This window comes from Loxodonta africana, chromosome 14 (assembly GCF_030014295.1).
Source record: "Loxodonta africana isolate mLoxAfr1 chromosome 14, mLoxAfr1.hap2, whole genome shotgun sequence".
Classification (NCBI taxonomy): domain Eukaryota; kingdom Metazoa; phylum Chordata; class Mammalia; order Proboscidea; family Elephantidae; genus Loxodonta; species Loxodonta africana.
In genome coordinates this window covers 22004573-22020197 of record NC_087355.1, presented here as the reverse complement: position 1 = coordinate 22020197, position 15625 = coordinate 22004573, and the positions used below count along the sequence as shown (strand labels likewise).

The 15625-nt window shown below is 36.7% G+C and overlaps 1 protein-coding gene across 16 annotated transcripts in view; it reads left to right on the top strand.

The window, feature by feature from the left end:
• Positions 1 to 15625, top strand: part of EYA1 (EYA transcriptional coactivator and phosphatase 1) — a 439803-nt gene that overhangs the window by 256305 nt on the left and 167873 nt on the right. For 12 of the 16 annotated variants that reach the window (XM_064267816.1, XM_064267810.1, XM_064267808.1 and 9 more), the window contains 2 exons: positions 3169 to 3218; positions 4821 to 4948. In XM_064267816.1, coding sequence (XP_064123886.1) covers positions 3169 to 3218; positions 4821 to 4948 — 178 coding nt within the window. Of the gene's footprint in view, positions 1 to 3168; positions 3219 to 4820; positions 4949 to 12686; positions 12758 to 15625 lie in introns of those variants that run through there. The other 4 variants (XM_064267819.1, XM_064267821.1, XM_064267820.1 and 1 more) reach the window with 2 other exon arrangements.

Genomic DNA, 15625 nt, shown 5'->3' with positions numbered 1-15625 from the left:
TTTATAAAAAATTGCTTCTAGCAAGCAGAAAAGCCTATGGAAAACCCATAATTTAGGCAAGTACCTACATTTTATTTGCTCTGTGCTGCTGAGATTTAGAATCCCTTTCCATTTACAGTTTACTTTTCACAGAACATTATTAACTTTTTGGCTTCATACATGATCTTCTGTCAGATGCTTTTGATTTGTAATTTAGCAAAGTATAATAAACAGTGCAAAAGTCATGAATTTCACTCTGCATCCTGAGCTCTGTGGTAGGGAAAATGTGATAAAATGTGTACCTTAAGTCTTGTTTGATGATCTCTCAAAGCAAGTTTGCCTTCTGGAAATAATTTCTGGGGTTGAAGAGCATGGTATTAACAGATTTAATGTGGCTATTCAATGGATTGGTGAAGTACTCTGTGAGGTTTAACAAAATGAGAGAGACAAATTGAACATCAACAAAAGTTACATCTGTGAAGAATTAGAAATTTAATTAGAAAAAAGGCAAACTTAAAAGACCTCATTAACTAATCAGAAGTCAAAGTTACTAGTTGAGTCTTGAATTTAAATTCTAAGAAGCTTTGCTATCTTTTCTTTTTTTTTTTTGTATTTTTACAACTGTCAATAGACTACTCTGGACATTCCATGTAAAGAGTTTTTTAAAACACTTTTTAAAAGTGTTAAAGTGAAATGACTTCATTGTAATAATAAGAGAACGGTAAAGTTATGGGAAATATTTTTGCATTCATAAATGCATTTGAGTTAAAAGTACCAGATTGGGAGAAGACAAGAAATATGTTAAGTTTATGGCTATAAAGCAGAAAATGAGAATTTACTGAATGCCTAGTAATACTTTTCTGAAAACCATGAAATTTCTTTTTTTCTCTTTTGAATGGAAATATCACTAATTAATTAGCTTTGAAATACATTATGGTTTTAAACCTTTAAAGCACAAACTTCCATGGAGATTGTCAAACCCAAGAGAAAATCCACACCAATCAGAAATAGGTGTTCTTTTTAGATAAGTCATTATGAGAGCCTGTTTCCTTGCTGCACTGTAATCTTGTACTACACGTAAAAAACTAAAAGCATGTGAAGTGTAGCATTTTGTAAACTGTAACTAATTTTGCTCACATCTGTGTCTAATTGTTGTCTGCATTCGCATTCTTGAGAGTAGATTTATTTTTCCTGGACCACGATGTGGATTCAGCTGACCAGCCTAAGTGAGGATTAGTTGTTTTAAAGTTATTTTGATTAAAGAGTCATTTTTAAATACAGTAACACACAACACATGGTTTAAATAATCATTGAGACACAAAAGAATATATCTGAAGTGTACTTAATGAAACAAAGTTCATGGATGTGAACTTTCCAAAATCGTAGAGTATGAAAGTGCAGTAGAGACTGAATCGTGCCCAGCATGAAAGAAATATGTTGTCCTGAAAATGCATTTTTTCAATGAGAAAAAAGGATAATTTTTTTACTTATCTTGAAGTTCATTTTTTGTTAACAGTTTGCCTTTGGAATTTTCGTATGATAGGTTAGCCCTCAAAAATAAGTGTAACCAAACTTTTCAAAGTATACAATGAAACTAAAATTATATTTCTAAGATGATGCTATCTAGCTGATATTAAAATTGGAATGTATTTTAATATTTAGCAGAAAGTATGCTTTAAGTAATTACATAATTAAGCCGAGAGAGTACTTTTAAAACTAAGTTAGTTCTCACCTATAATTTATTCCAGGTATATAAAATTTAAAAAAAGAGAGAATAATCTACCCTTGAGATATATTGCTGTAGTCACTAAGGGAAATCATTTACTCTTGTGTGAGAACATTCATTTTAAAATTGTAGAAACTTGTTATCACAAAATGACATATTTGCAGGCATTAAAATTAAATTTTCGTTTAATACTCTAGTATCTTTAAAAATTGTTTTCCATCCTGCACGTATTACAGAAATGCATACCCAGAAGTTCCATGTAACATTATACCAAGACATTTAGACATTGCCGGTGTGTTATTCTTGCCAGAAAGGTAGTATTTCTTAATTTCATAAATCATAATTAAAAAATAACAGGACCTCAACAGAAGATGTTTAGTTGGATAACTCTAATGCCATTTGAAATGCTTCAGCTCTCATCTTTGTTCTATGACCCTAATTATGTCAGTTCAGGTTGAATGAAAATGCACACCAAAAATTTGGAATTCTGAATCATTTTAAATATTATGCAGAATGCTCTTTATTGCAGAGGTGTTAGCCTGACCTTGCAAGCCAGCAACCTTCCTGAGCCCACCTGAGCCTTATCACCTGCTGGCAGTTTGCTCTGCTTCTGGCAATCACTCCCAAAGCCTGTACCTAAAACGATTCAGCAAAGTCCCGAAATACACATTGATATAGAGACTAGTTAACTGGGATGCAAAATTGATTATTAAACTACCCGTTCTCTTCCCAGGTTTAAAAGAGAATTAACAAAAATGAACAGCTTTTTCTATTTTAACAGGCGAATATAAGCACTCACTGAATTTTAAGTTGTCATGAGTCAAGCAGCACATTGCCCAAGGATGGGTCTGAAACCTTGCCTTTGCCATCCGTGTACAGTTAGTCCAGCATTACCTGAAAGCTGCCCGGAAGCGGTTTTAGTGAATGTTAAATGACAAATAGTAAATGTAGAAGAAAATCATTGTGATAAAGATAAGAAACTGTCCGGAGTCGAGGCGGTGGGCGGGAGCTCTACTTCAGCTGGTGATAACAGAAGATGAAAGATCTTCAGAGGATGCTGGCGGATTACTGCTTGAACTCCTTCTGTTAAACGCACTTATTTGGTTAATAGCGATTTTTTCCAAGCACCTTCTCCAAGCCGCCTGGGCAAGGCTGCTTTGCATGTTGATTGGGGGAGGGGTAATCCTGTTTGCAGCTGTCATAGGCCAGTGATGAATCACTATCCCGTCATTTGGCTGCCTTCCCCCTGACAAGGGGAGGAGGACAGACCTGCAGGAGGAAACAACAGTTGAGACCTCAACTTAAAGACAATATGCCTTTCACTGCTGCAGTATCCTCCTTTTTCTCTTTTGGTTAAAAGAGAGCATTGTCGTTCGCAGCCATGTGCTCTGTATAATTAAGACCTGGCAGAGTAACTGAAGCAGAGTAACAACAGCTTCTCATTTTTTACCCCCTGATCACAGGTGCAAATATCTCAAACCAGTTCAGATGTTGCTGTTTCCTCAAGTTGCAGGTAAGGATATTATTGATATTTGGCGTTTGGGGAGAATGCCTTTCTGTGACCCATATCTATTTTTGTCTAGTGTTTCTTAATTATATTACTATTCATAGCAACTGCCTGGGTTGGAAATTACTTAACAATGAGTGTGTGTGTGTGTGTGTGTGTGTGTGTGTGTGCTTGTAAAAAAAAATGTTAAGTATGTAGAAAGGGAGTAGTAGCCTCGTTTGGAAAATGATTATGGGTTATGGTTTCTCGTGTTAGGAAAATGGTGCCTGTAATGAGAATTAGGAGAGAAAAATGGGATTTTAAACCATTTGTACTTTGAATTCAGGAGACTTTTGGAACTCACAACTCACTTTAGCAGTAAAATGGTTCATGTTAAGCAGTTTTAGAAACTAGTCTGCTGTCATTTTAAGTGCCACCTCCAAAGTAAAATGAGTGTAGCTTTTATTGACGTGTTGGGGGTGAGGAGCAAACAGTGTTAGCTTCATATAGGTAACATAAGCCACCACCTCTCCCCTCCCCCCCCCCCCCCGCTTTTTTAAAAAGAAAAATACATGAAGTTTAAATTAAATGGAATGGGGCTTAGAATTTCACCAAAAACTTGGCTGTCAGAAAGCAGAATGGTATCTAGGTGTGTTTTTAGTGACTTTGAATAAATCCTCTCCTGTCTTCGTTAATAAGAGTACTCAATATAAGTGGTTGGTTCTGAAATTCTGAACATGAGTAGTGGCTTCTGCACCTTTTATAGAATTATTAACTGCTGAGTCTAAGAACTTTCAGGGGGAATTTAACTGTTTATATATGGTAACAACACAAAATAATAGCATTGAAGTAGAATTGTTCTTATTTCCCTGAGTGACAGCTGAGGTATTCCCGAGTGCTAATGCTCTTAGGGACTCACTGTATGTTGGCCTTATCCCTTTTCAATTGGGCACGCTGTATGTAATCCACAAAGCAAACAAGTGAGCCGCCATAATAATGTTTTAATGCTGCATTTGTTTCAAGGGAAACAGAGGAACAATTAAGTAGTTTGCCAGAGTAAACACATGCATCAGGACTATCTCATTCCCTGTCACTAGACTATAGGCTTCCAGTGTTTTATTTGGTTTGGAGACCCATTAAGTTACAATTGGGTGGTAAATTATAAGGGAGTACCTAGTGCTAATTTATTAGATGAAATAGATTCCCTAGAAAAGTGATTTTTGTTTCTATGGTACATGTTTACATATTTGTCTTTTCTTTTAGAAAAATAATGTCTTTAGTTTTATATAAAAAGTTTCTCATATAAAAAGAAGTGTGACGGTATTTCTTCTTTAAAAATTAAAATAGATGCAATTGTCTCACATTAGACCTTGTGACTTTATGAGCTATGTAAGAGGAGGGGGGAAAAAGCCTTTAAAAACTCCATATAAATATTTGACCGAATAGGTAAGGCAAATGAAAAAATGACTGAAGTCAAAATGTAAGATGAACCATTTTGAGTCTAAGAAAATAGATATAATGGGACTTTTGTGCAAGGGTATTTCAAAGAAGGTGTCAGGTCATTAGCGCATTAAACTGTGGTGTTATGAATTCGGTACATCTGTCAAACGGAAGGCTTCTTGTCTTTAGGTCTATGGAAATGCAGGATCTAACCAGCCCGCATAGCCGTCTGAGTGGTAGTAGTGAATCCCCCAGTGGCCCCAAACTCGATAACTCTCATATAAATAGTAATTCCATGACTCCCAATGGCACCGAAGGTGAGTGTCTGTCTTCTGACTGTTTACTTTGCACCTTGTTTCTTCATTAATACACACTTCGTTATGAGGTGGTTAAGATTTCAGTTGTTAAATCCATGAACCTACTCTACCTCCTGCATGTATTTCTCTTTTGACTTATACGTTACTATTCACTGTTAAGATAGGTGATGCACATAACTAAGTTATCATAACATTATATGAATTGGTTTTATTTTGCATATATGCATATGTATACGTGTATATATGTGTGAGTGTATGTGGGCATAACTTGTTAACCTTTGCGCCTGTTTTCTCTCCTTTTGATCATGCTCCACTGCATAGTATCAATTTGCATTGTTTTGCTGTACGAAAATGAAAATTTTGAATTATTTCCTTAATTTTACTTTCCCTTTTGTTACTAAAATATAACTAAATTTATTTACATTTAAACATTGTACAAGATTGTTTCTAAGTATCTGTAAAATAATGTGTGTTCCTAGTGTTCTTTTGGCTCTAGCCATTAAACTATAAATAAATAAAAAACTTAGACTGTTTACAAAATACACAACCTTATTTGGAAGATACACACAAAATTCATTTACTTTTTTAAAGGATTGACTAGTCTACTTTAAACATAGTACTATTATAATTATTTTGTGTGATTAAGAAACATGAATTTTACGTAAATAGAAATGCCTATTTTAATTCATATATACCTGAGTCTAACATATAAGTATGGTTGTATGTATGTGTTATTAACTATTATGCCCATTTAGGTACTATGTGCATTTTTAAAACTTCAGCATATAGACGGATATATTACATATTGTACTTTTCGTTACTTTAGACTATTGAAAAATTAGTATATTCTTCATAGGTAATGCTTTTGCCTGTTTATTGCTTACTAAACCTCAGTACCTTGATGAACTCAGAGCGTATGTTTTACTAGAAGTTTAGTGAATTATACATCTTTGAATTTCATCTGTAGACAAAACCCTTAACCATCCTTTCCTATCACCATGGGGATCTTTTATCACCCCGTTTTTAAAAATAACAAACTAAATACTGTAACACTATTGTTCATTTGGTATACTGTTCCAATATGTATTAGCGATGCCTTTGGAAACTACTGAAGTTATAAAATTTATAACAGATATAAAATGAGTTGTTTCTGATTTGAGACACCTTCATATTTACACCACCAGCGATTGTTTTAAATGTAAATTTTCTGTGTTCTCCTTTTAGAGTAACTACATTCATTTCTACTGCTAATGAAAAACGGCCGCTGTTAAAAGTAGAATCTTTGCTGACCTAATGAAAAGGTCAGCTCTCAATGATGTGCCTTTGCACCTGAAACTGTTTTCTCCCCATTTAGAGTGGCAATTGAAAAGAAATTTAAATTTCTTACAGGAAAGCATTTTTAGTGCTTAAATACGTTTTATAGAGCAAATAAAATAAAACTGAACAGTCTTCTTTTTGCTCCTTTTGGAATTCGCCTTCAGGTGAAAACGAGCCTACTGACACGGCAGGCCGGGGGCTGCCACAGTTACACAGACCACTGCAGGTCTGCGTGGAGGCGGGCCCCTGCAAGTGCGAGCTTGTGGGCAGCCACTGATGGAAGTGCTAGAGGGGGCCATGGGTTCACTAGTCATCTCTATTACTGTCATGTCCCTATAAGGCAATTGTTTAAAAATAATTTCAAAATAAAACCGGCTAAATATATTTGTTTTGCTTAATGGACTATACCAGTTCATGTGGGTAGGAATAATTAAGAGATAATGATCATGGTTTTTTCTTTTGGATATGAAGAAATTAAATGGGGGTAAGAAGTTGTCATCTTCTTGTCATTTTCCTGGCATAGCGTCCTCCTACAAAATAAGATTCACACAGTATTGAAACAGAGTATGGATTTGGGGACTGTCCCCTTGGATGGCTTGCGTGAGCGATGTGTGGTTTATTTTTTAAATGCATGTGGAGTGATAATATTTTTTTTTTCATATTTACACTTACACTTAATTGTTAATTTGATATTCATTCATGGTCAGGATTACGGTACTTTGTAAGATTTTTTCATGTCTAAAATAAGTTAAAAGAAAATACTTTAGCTAAGTATGCAGTCTGTGAAACCATTCAGTCTGGGAAATACTTAGAAATTATTCCTCATGCTTAAACTTAATTATCTTATGTTTTTGAAATGAATATTTTTAGACATGATTTCAGACACACAGTTACTCACCTCACCCTGTTTCCAGGCATTCTTTATTGCTGTACTTTTCAGGAGCTGTGGTAGTTAGAAAGTAAGGTTAGAAATATCAGTGTAAATTGTCCAAAGAATAAATGGAATTTTAGTCAGTCTACTGGTATATTCAGTTTTATTTTGGTATATAGTTTGACAATATGGACATAAACTTTCTTCATAATCCATATTACATGCCTGTTTAGATGTAAACAATAATTGAAAAGTTCTGAGTTATTAGGTTTGTGAATCAATTTATTATGTTACTTGTGTGTTCCAGAACGTACTTATTTCATTCTTTTTGGTTACCACTAGAGAAGTTAAGTTTAAACCTAGTGCCATTGAGTCGATTCCGACTCATATTGACCCTGTAGGACTGTAGAACCCTGTAGAACTGCCCCATAGAGTTTAAAATCAGTTAATTCATCAATGTCTGGCAAGCATCCCTGGAACATAATCATTAGGGATTTTTCTATCTTTTTTTCTTTTTGAAATAAATAAGATTTGAAACTAGCCACGTTTACCAATGAATTAGAGGAACGGAAAGCAAGAAATTCATTCAAATTTAAAATCATCTTTGAAAGATCAATTAGCTCCTGTAACTCCACAGCAGCTATCACAAGTTATAAATGCCAGGGCTTATCTTTTAAAAACTTACCTACAGCACAATTGGAAGTTGTCTCTTTAATTAGGTCAATGAAACTTCCATTTCATTTATACAGTTGTTGGCTTCTCCTGCATTTATATAGGTTGTCTTCTCCTACTCAGAGCCATTTTTTACTTCCTGCCTCTGCTTGTCCCTATAATGAGGCTAAGAAAACATGAAAATCTCGTGTATCAAAACCCATAACTTCATCTGAAGAACAAACAAGAAGGGAATGGAATGGAGAGGCAGAGAATATTAAGTTTCTTCTTAGGTCTGCTGCCAAATTATCATAAGACTCAGTGTTTGTAGGTTTTGTACTCACAGGCTAGTGCCTATTTTCATGGTTCATCTAAGGGATAAAGACAGACGCTGAGCTACAGCCTCAAATACTGGGCTCTTTTTATTTCTGAGATGAAATGTTCTTCAGTTAGAATAGTTGTTTGAATGTTTCATATTTTAAAACTTCCAGCTATTCACATTTTCATACTCTTTTCCAAGCTCTCTCTGAATTGTTATCATTGCAGTTAACTGTTGGTTTTACCTAGTTTATGTATCTTTGAAATATAAAGTATAAATTGGTAAAATATAAAACAGTAGCATAAGTGAATGTTTAACTTGCATTGAGAAAGGCAGAAGTGACCTGATTCCTAAGGAATTAATAAACATTTTAGTTACTATTAAGCAATTTGAAAGCTTGGCCTGGAGAAGATTAATGTGTTGTTATAAAAACACCAACTGTGGACTCAGTTTTAACTGTTTTTCCTAGTCTTTTGCACAGTTAGTCTTCCAGGACACAATGGAATAGACATTTCATATAAGAGAGATTGTTAAAGCATACTTTTAAGGAATAGATTTTTTGGTGGTGATGTTTCTGTTAGATGACTATTGAAGGGTCAGACCTGAGAGGATTTCTGATGTTTGGGGATGGGTCCAAGCCCCTATTCGGTAGAGGCCTGCTGTTGATATTTATTTTATTTATGTGTGAGAAGTAGTTGGGAAATATCCCTTCAGGAAGACCCAGGACCGTAGTGGTAAAAGGATTTTTATTTACGCACCTAATTAAGGTCTTGTTTGCAAAGCAGTGATTCTTTCCGTCTTTGTTTTTTCTAGTTGTCTAAAGTCCATGGGAGCCAAAGGTTGGTCAGTTCTTATATTGCTAGTTTGAGTGTTTATTTTTGGTTGTCTGTGGGGAAGCAGCATGGGGAAGGATGACAAAGAGGCGTGAGTGAGCAAAACTGAGAGCTTGGAGTTTTCGCTATTGTAAATTTAGGTTCAAACTCAAGAAAAAACATGAGCTTGTCCTAAAACAGATTAAGTTCATCTTGAAATGACATAAAACCAGGTGCAGTTGGCATCTTCACTACAAATAGTGTTTCAGAAATTTTGATGGTAATTCAAATAGTAATTTTGAATTGGTATATCAGATTTCCAAGATGATAACAGATAGAATCTTGAGTTAGGTGACTAAATTTTCTTCTGCATTTTAAAATTTATTTGTGTATCGCATATTTAGATTTCCAAGATGATAACAGATAGAATCTTGAGTTAGGTGACTAAATTTTCTTCTGCATTTTAAAATTTATTTGTGTATTGCATATTTCAGGATGATAAGTTAATTCAGTTTTACAACTTTATGTCATGAGGAGCTATTTTTAAATTGTTCTGTCATTTCCACGAAGCTTAGATCACTAACAATTTCTCTGAATCTGTTACATTTCTCACTCCAATTTTAGTTTAGTAAAATACAGTTATATCTGGCTAGAGTGTTTTTAAGGAATCTTATTTAGAAGAAATATCTATCATCTGGTGAATATGTATAAAATTATGGTCTGAGGCTGCATTTTAAAGGCTAAGCTTATATGTTTGTGGTCAAGTATTCTGTTGTCAGTAGAAACATGGTAATCTAATTTTATTGTTGTTTACATTCTCCACCAGGGTTTCCGCACATGATTTAGTTTCCGGAAAATTTAAGGGACGTTGAGAGTAAAGAATTTCCTAAATGATGTTTTTTAGAGTTTGTCTGTAGCCACAGAATTGGCCTCTTATAAATTATTCTTAAGTAAAAGTCATAAACAAATGAAGAAAGTAATTAAGATTTAATGTTTATAGTATATACACATATATGAATAATTTTCACATGCCTGTTAATTAGTAATAACAATAATGGCTAATGTTTATGAACAACTTGTTGTTAGTCACTGTGATGACCAATTTCCATGTGTCATTTCATTATCTTCAGAAGATTCCTTTGACATCACCAGCATAATGATTAAGGGACTAGATCAGACTGAGTTTCAGTCCCAGCTCCAGTATTTGTTAGCTGTGTGAACTTGGGCAGGCAAGCTCTGTGTGCCTCAGTTTGTTCATCGGTGGAATGGGATAACAGACTTCCATCAGGCTTGCTGTGAGGATGGTACCTAAAACACATAGCTTACATGTAAACCGAGAGGTGTTCTATAAAGAGAGAGAAATAATGATCACCTCTATAGCACTGTTCCTGTTTTACACCCAAGAAAACTGAGTCTTAATGAGATGCCACATATAAAGCCATATGACTTGGAATTGGTACCACTGGTATATGAACGGGTATTTGAATTAAGTTCTGACTCCGTCCATAGCCTGGGATTTTAAATCACTACATTGTTACTGAGAGTATATATGATTCTCATCATCAGTCAGTACCTTTTCTGATACTAAACACTGGCACCTGCACCACCATGTTGGCCCCTTCATGACTGGAGAAGGCCATTCCCTAGCAAACAACAAAGCTGTGTATGAACCAGCGGCAGAGGCTTCCATGACAACAGGGCTTCATTGTAAGGATGACTCCCTCCAGGCAGCCATACTCTAAGTCCCCGTGGCGTGAGTGTGTGAGATTTCTTCCCATGGTCACGCGTGCACAGCACATTGGATTAATAGATTAACTTTTAAAGGATTGTCTCTTACTGGTTTTTAGTTTTCCGAGCTTTAGACTTAATTGTAATTCCATCAGCCGTCTGTGTATGTTAAGCCTTTCTGGGACCAACCAGAGATGAGAAGTCATCTCTGTTTTTCATTATAATCATCATTATTATATGCACATTTGGATTGGAGCAGTATTACTGTGAAATTAAAAAAGCAGTTGCAGTTCTGCTACTGCTGAGAGTCAATATTTTCTAACTCAGAAAATATTTTTTAAGTAGATGATAAATTTGGTTATATTACCCCTGACTTTCAGAAACTGTATTCTATCAACCAAGGAAAACTATGTTGGCATTAGTTGGGGGCCCCATAGGAGCTGCAGTTACTAAAGTCCCAAGTTGTGAACATGCCTGGCATCTTAGTCATCTAGTGCTGCTGTGACAGAAATACCACAAGTGGATGGCTTTAACGAAGAGAAATTACTTTCTCACAGTCTAGTAGGCTAGAAGTCCAAATTCAGAGCGTCAGTTCCTTCTTGTTAGTCTTCCCCTGGTCTAGGAGCTTCTCCTCGTAGGAACCCCGGGTCTATGGGATGTGCTCTGCTCCCGGTGCTTCTTTCTTGGTGGCATGAGGTCCCCAACTCTCTGCTTGCTTCCTTTGCCTTTTATCTCTTGTGAGATAAAAGGTGGTGCAGGCCACACCCCAGGGAAACTCCTTTTATGTTGGATCAGGGAGGTGACCTGGTAAGGGTGTTACAATCCCACCCTAATCCTCTTTAATGTAAATTTACAATCACAAAATGGAGGACAACCACAAAATACTGAGAATTGTGACCTAACCAAGTTGACACATTTTTAGGGGGGACACAATTCAATCCATGACACCTGGTATGTTCCAGAAATAGCAAAGAGATCAGTGTGGCTAGAGGAGAGAGAATGACAGAGTATAATAAGAGGTAAAGTCAGAGGAAAAAAAGAGTAGAGTGTGTAAGTCCTTGTAGTTTGGCAGATATCCTCTAGCCTATTATATAGAGCTAACTGTGTCATTCATAACAAGAATAGGAGCTCAAGTGGATATTGCCTGTAACTGGGCTGAATTTCTGGAAAGACAAACTTCCTGATAAGGTATGGCCTGGATGTAGACAGTTGTCACCTACTCCCAATTGCTAATAATCCAGAGAATCACAGTTCCATGGCGTCTCTCTGCCTTGTATGGGTCAGAACTTTGGTATGAGCAGAAATACCTCTCTATCTTCTGGGAGAATCCTATCCCATCTTCTGGGAGAAACCTGGTTCCCTCCAAGGAGATGTGTGATCCTTTAATGAGTGTGGCATTTAAGCTAATTCTTAGCTCTCTGGTCGTGGATTCCCTGCTTTAAGTAATCCCTGATTTCCCATGATGCCCAAGGGTGCCTTGGGGCGAAGAGTATATAAATATAGTGGTGTGGGTGTGGGCGTTGTGGGTGTGGGTGTTTCTTCTCACCTCGCTTACTTGGAGTAAGGACCAAGCAAAGTGCATAATAGAAAGATGCACATGTTACAATGTGTTGACAGAATCAAAGCAAAGTAAGCTTTCTGTCCAAGACTCTGATTAGATATATTCAACAAATCATATTTCCTCACATATCTTTAACTTTACCTGCAGCTCCTGCGTTTATTGGGACTTCGTTTCTACATTCATTCTCTTGCCCATCACAGGCCCTCTCTCTCAACTCCTGGTCCCTGAATTTTTTTCCCAAGGCTTCCTTCTAGAATAAACTGAATACTTACTTTTTGTTTTTACTTCTGGTAGGAAAAAAATGACCTGTTGTATAGCAGTCCTCAGTGATGCCTAAATACTGCCTTCACTAAGAGAAATTAAGCTTTGAAAAGCTAGTTAAGGATTTGTGTTAAGTTTTAGGACCCAAAATTGTTTATAAATGAATGGTTATTATAACCGTGTACATGTTAATTTGCTCGTTTTGCGGATTTTTTTAGGTTTGCCTCATGTCTCCAATATCCCATCACACCCAAAAAGGTAGACAAACTATCAAGCGCATCCCAAGGAAGTATGTATATTCGTGTGCTCCCCGTAATACAAATTGGAAACGTTTTTCTTGTGTGAAAGGAATCAAAATCTAAAATGCTTATTTAATTATTACATCTATTAGTAGTAAGTGGGATTTTCAGTGGGTAGAAAACTTTTTTTTAGCAAAATAAAGGATATGTACTGAATCGACTGAGTCCTTACTATGCTTTAGGCACGTCATTATGCCTTTTACATACCTCATTTTATCCTCAAAAATGATCCTTTAAGGTGATGTTTATGTAGCCTATTTTCAGCAGTTTAAGTGACTAGTCTTAAGTTTACACAGTGTGTTAACTGTTGGAGAAGAGATTCAAAGTCACATCTGATTTTGAAGTTTGCTTTCTTTATACTTTAGAACATAGACTTGATTCTTACTGAAGTATTTTATCTGCCTTAAGAAATGTTTGTTACTTTATCTAAGATAATGACCCAAATGAAAAAAACCCAGCATCTACTTATATGTCTGTTTTCCCTGGTAGACCCTCTAAGTTCCTTGAAGGCAGAGACAGACACTGTTACATCCTCATCACATAGCAAAAGGCTTGGCAGTGGTTAAGCAGCCAATATTTGTTGGCAAAATGCCCTATATTAAAAATGCCCTATATTAATAAGTAAGTATTGCAGGTGAGTGATTGCAAGAGAAGAGGATCCATTAATTTTATTTACAAAGCATTAACAGATTCCATTTATCTAAAGCCTATGTTCTAAACTTTCTAAAATAATCATTCCATGGAATTAATTTCTGTAGTAGCTATAGGCAGGCCATCCAGAGAACATCCACAGTCAACATCGGGGACTGTGAATTTGATCTTTAGTAATGGACTTGTATTTGACCCCTTCCTTGATTGTTTTATGGAAACCCTGGTGGCATTGTGGTTAAGTGCTATGGCTGCTAACCAAAGGGTCGGCAGTTCGAATCTACCAGGCGCTCTTTGGAAGCTCTATGGGGCAGTTCTACTTTGTCCTATAGGGTCGCTATGAGTCAGAATCGACTCGACGGCACTGGGTTTGGTTTTTTTTGGTTTTAATTGTTTCATGGAAACCCTGGCGACATAGTGTTTAAGTGCTACGGCAGCTAACCAAAAGGTCAGCGGTTCGAATCTGCCAGGCGCTCCTTGGAAACCCTGTGGGGCAGTTCTGCTCTGTCCTGTAGGGTCACTGTGAGTCAGAATTGACTCGACGGCAATGGGTTTGGGTTTTTGTTTTTTCTTTTTTTTTGGAACTGTTTCGTAAGTGCCAGCTTCAACTGTTAGACTTAACAGTATGTTTGCAATGATGAAGCACTTTCTTCATAGTCTATCCAAGGAACAGCCACATAATATAAATATCAGGCAGTTAGTAACCTTAGGTTTAGTGTCTTTGCAAGATGGTAAAGGAATGATTATTGGAGGTAAACATTTTGAAGGTGAGGAAAAAAATTAAGGGAGCAAAGATATATACATACTACATCTCACACAGTATATCAACCATTAAATTGTGAATTAACTCAAGAAATATTTATTAAGGTGGTGCAAATGGTTTGTTTTTGACTACTAATCCAAAGGTTGGCGGTTCAACCCCACACAGCAGTGCCATGGAAGAAAGGCCTGGAGCTCTGTTTCCATAAAGATTATACTAAAAAAAAACCTCCATGGAGCAGTTATAGTCCGTAACAGGGTACCATGAGTTGGAATTGACTTGTCGGCAATGGGGTGTATCAAACAATTTACCAAACACTATTCTAGCCAAGAAGTTCATGGTCTAGTGTGATAAGCTGACCTAGAAACAGATGATCACAATATTTTACATTAAGGGCTGTATTTTCTAGAGGTGGTGGTGGTGGTTGTTAGTTGCCATCAAGTCAATTCTAACTCATGGTGATCCCGTGTGTGTCAGAGTAGAACTGTGCTCCATAGAGTTTTCAAGCAGATTGCCAGGCCTATCTTCTGAGGTGCCTCTGGGTGGGTTCAAACCGTAACTTTTTGGCTGGTAGTTGAGTGCTTAACCATTTGCGTCTCCATATTCTCCAGAAGAGGGGCACCTAAACATGACTGAAGTGATTAAAGATGGAGGATGGTTGCTGTACACAAGTGATGCTTAAACTGAGTCTTGAAGGAGAGGTAGAAAAACACTGGGTACCAAGCTAGAACGGTGCCCTGGTGGTGCAATAGTTGAAACACTCAGCTGCTAATGGAAAGGTTGGTGGTTCAAACCCACCAGCTGCTCTGCAAAAGAAAGATGTAGCAGTGTGCTTCAGGAAGGATTATAGCCTGGGAAACACTATGGGGCAGTTTTACCCTGTCCTGTAGGGTTGTTATGGGTTGGAATTGATGCCAATGGGTTTGACTAAGCTAGAAGGTGGGAGAGAACACGGTTGATACAGCTGTGCCAAAGACATCCGTAATCCCTGGAACTGTGTGTGTGTGTAAGGTAAGGGAGGTACACAGACATAGGTCCAAGACAGTCAGCCAAAACAGATGAAGAGCCAGAGACTCAAGCTTTAGGAGTTCGACGTCAGCTCTGCAGGAGCTGGGATATATGAAGGCTTGTAAACAGGGAGTGATGTGATCTGGTCTCTGTTTTAGAAATACATTTAGGTAGTTATCAGAAAATTATATTCAAGATGTGGTGAGAAAGGACTCTAGGTGAGAAATAATGAGGGCCTTTTTATCGAAAATCTTGTAGTTATACATTATTATTTTGGTTCAGATTTAGATGTGGTAATTTTTATTTGCCTTAACAAGAATAAAGTGGAGAGAGAACGTATTATAAATATAGGAAAGCAGCGTTGCATGATGATGAGAGCATGGATTTTGCCATCAGACTGACCTGGGTTAAAATCCTGATTCAGCTCTTTAGTAACCATGCA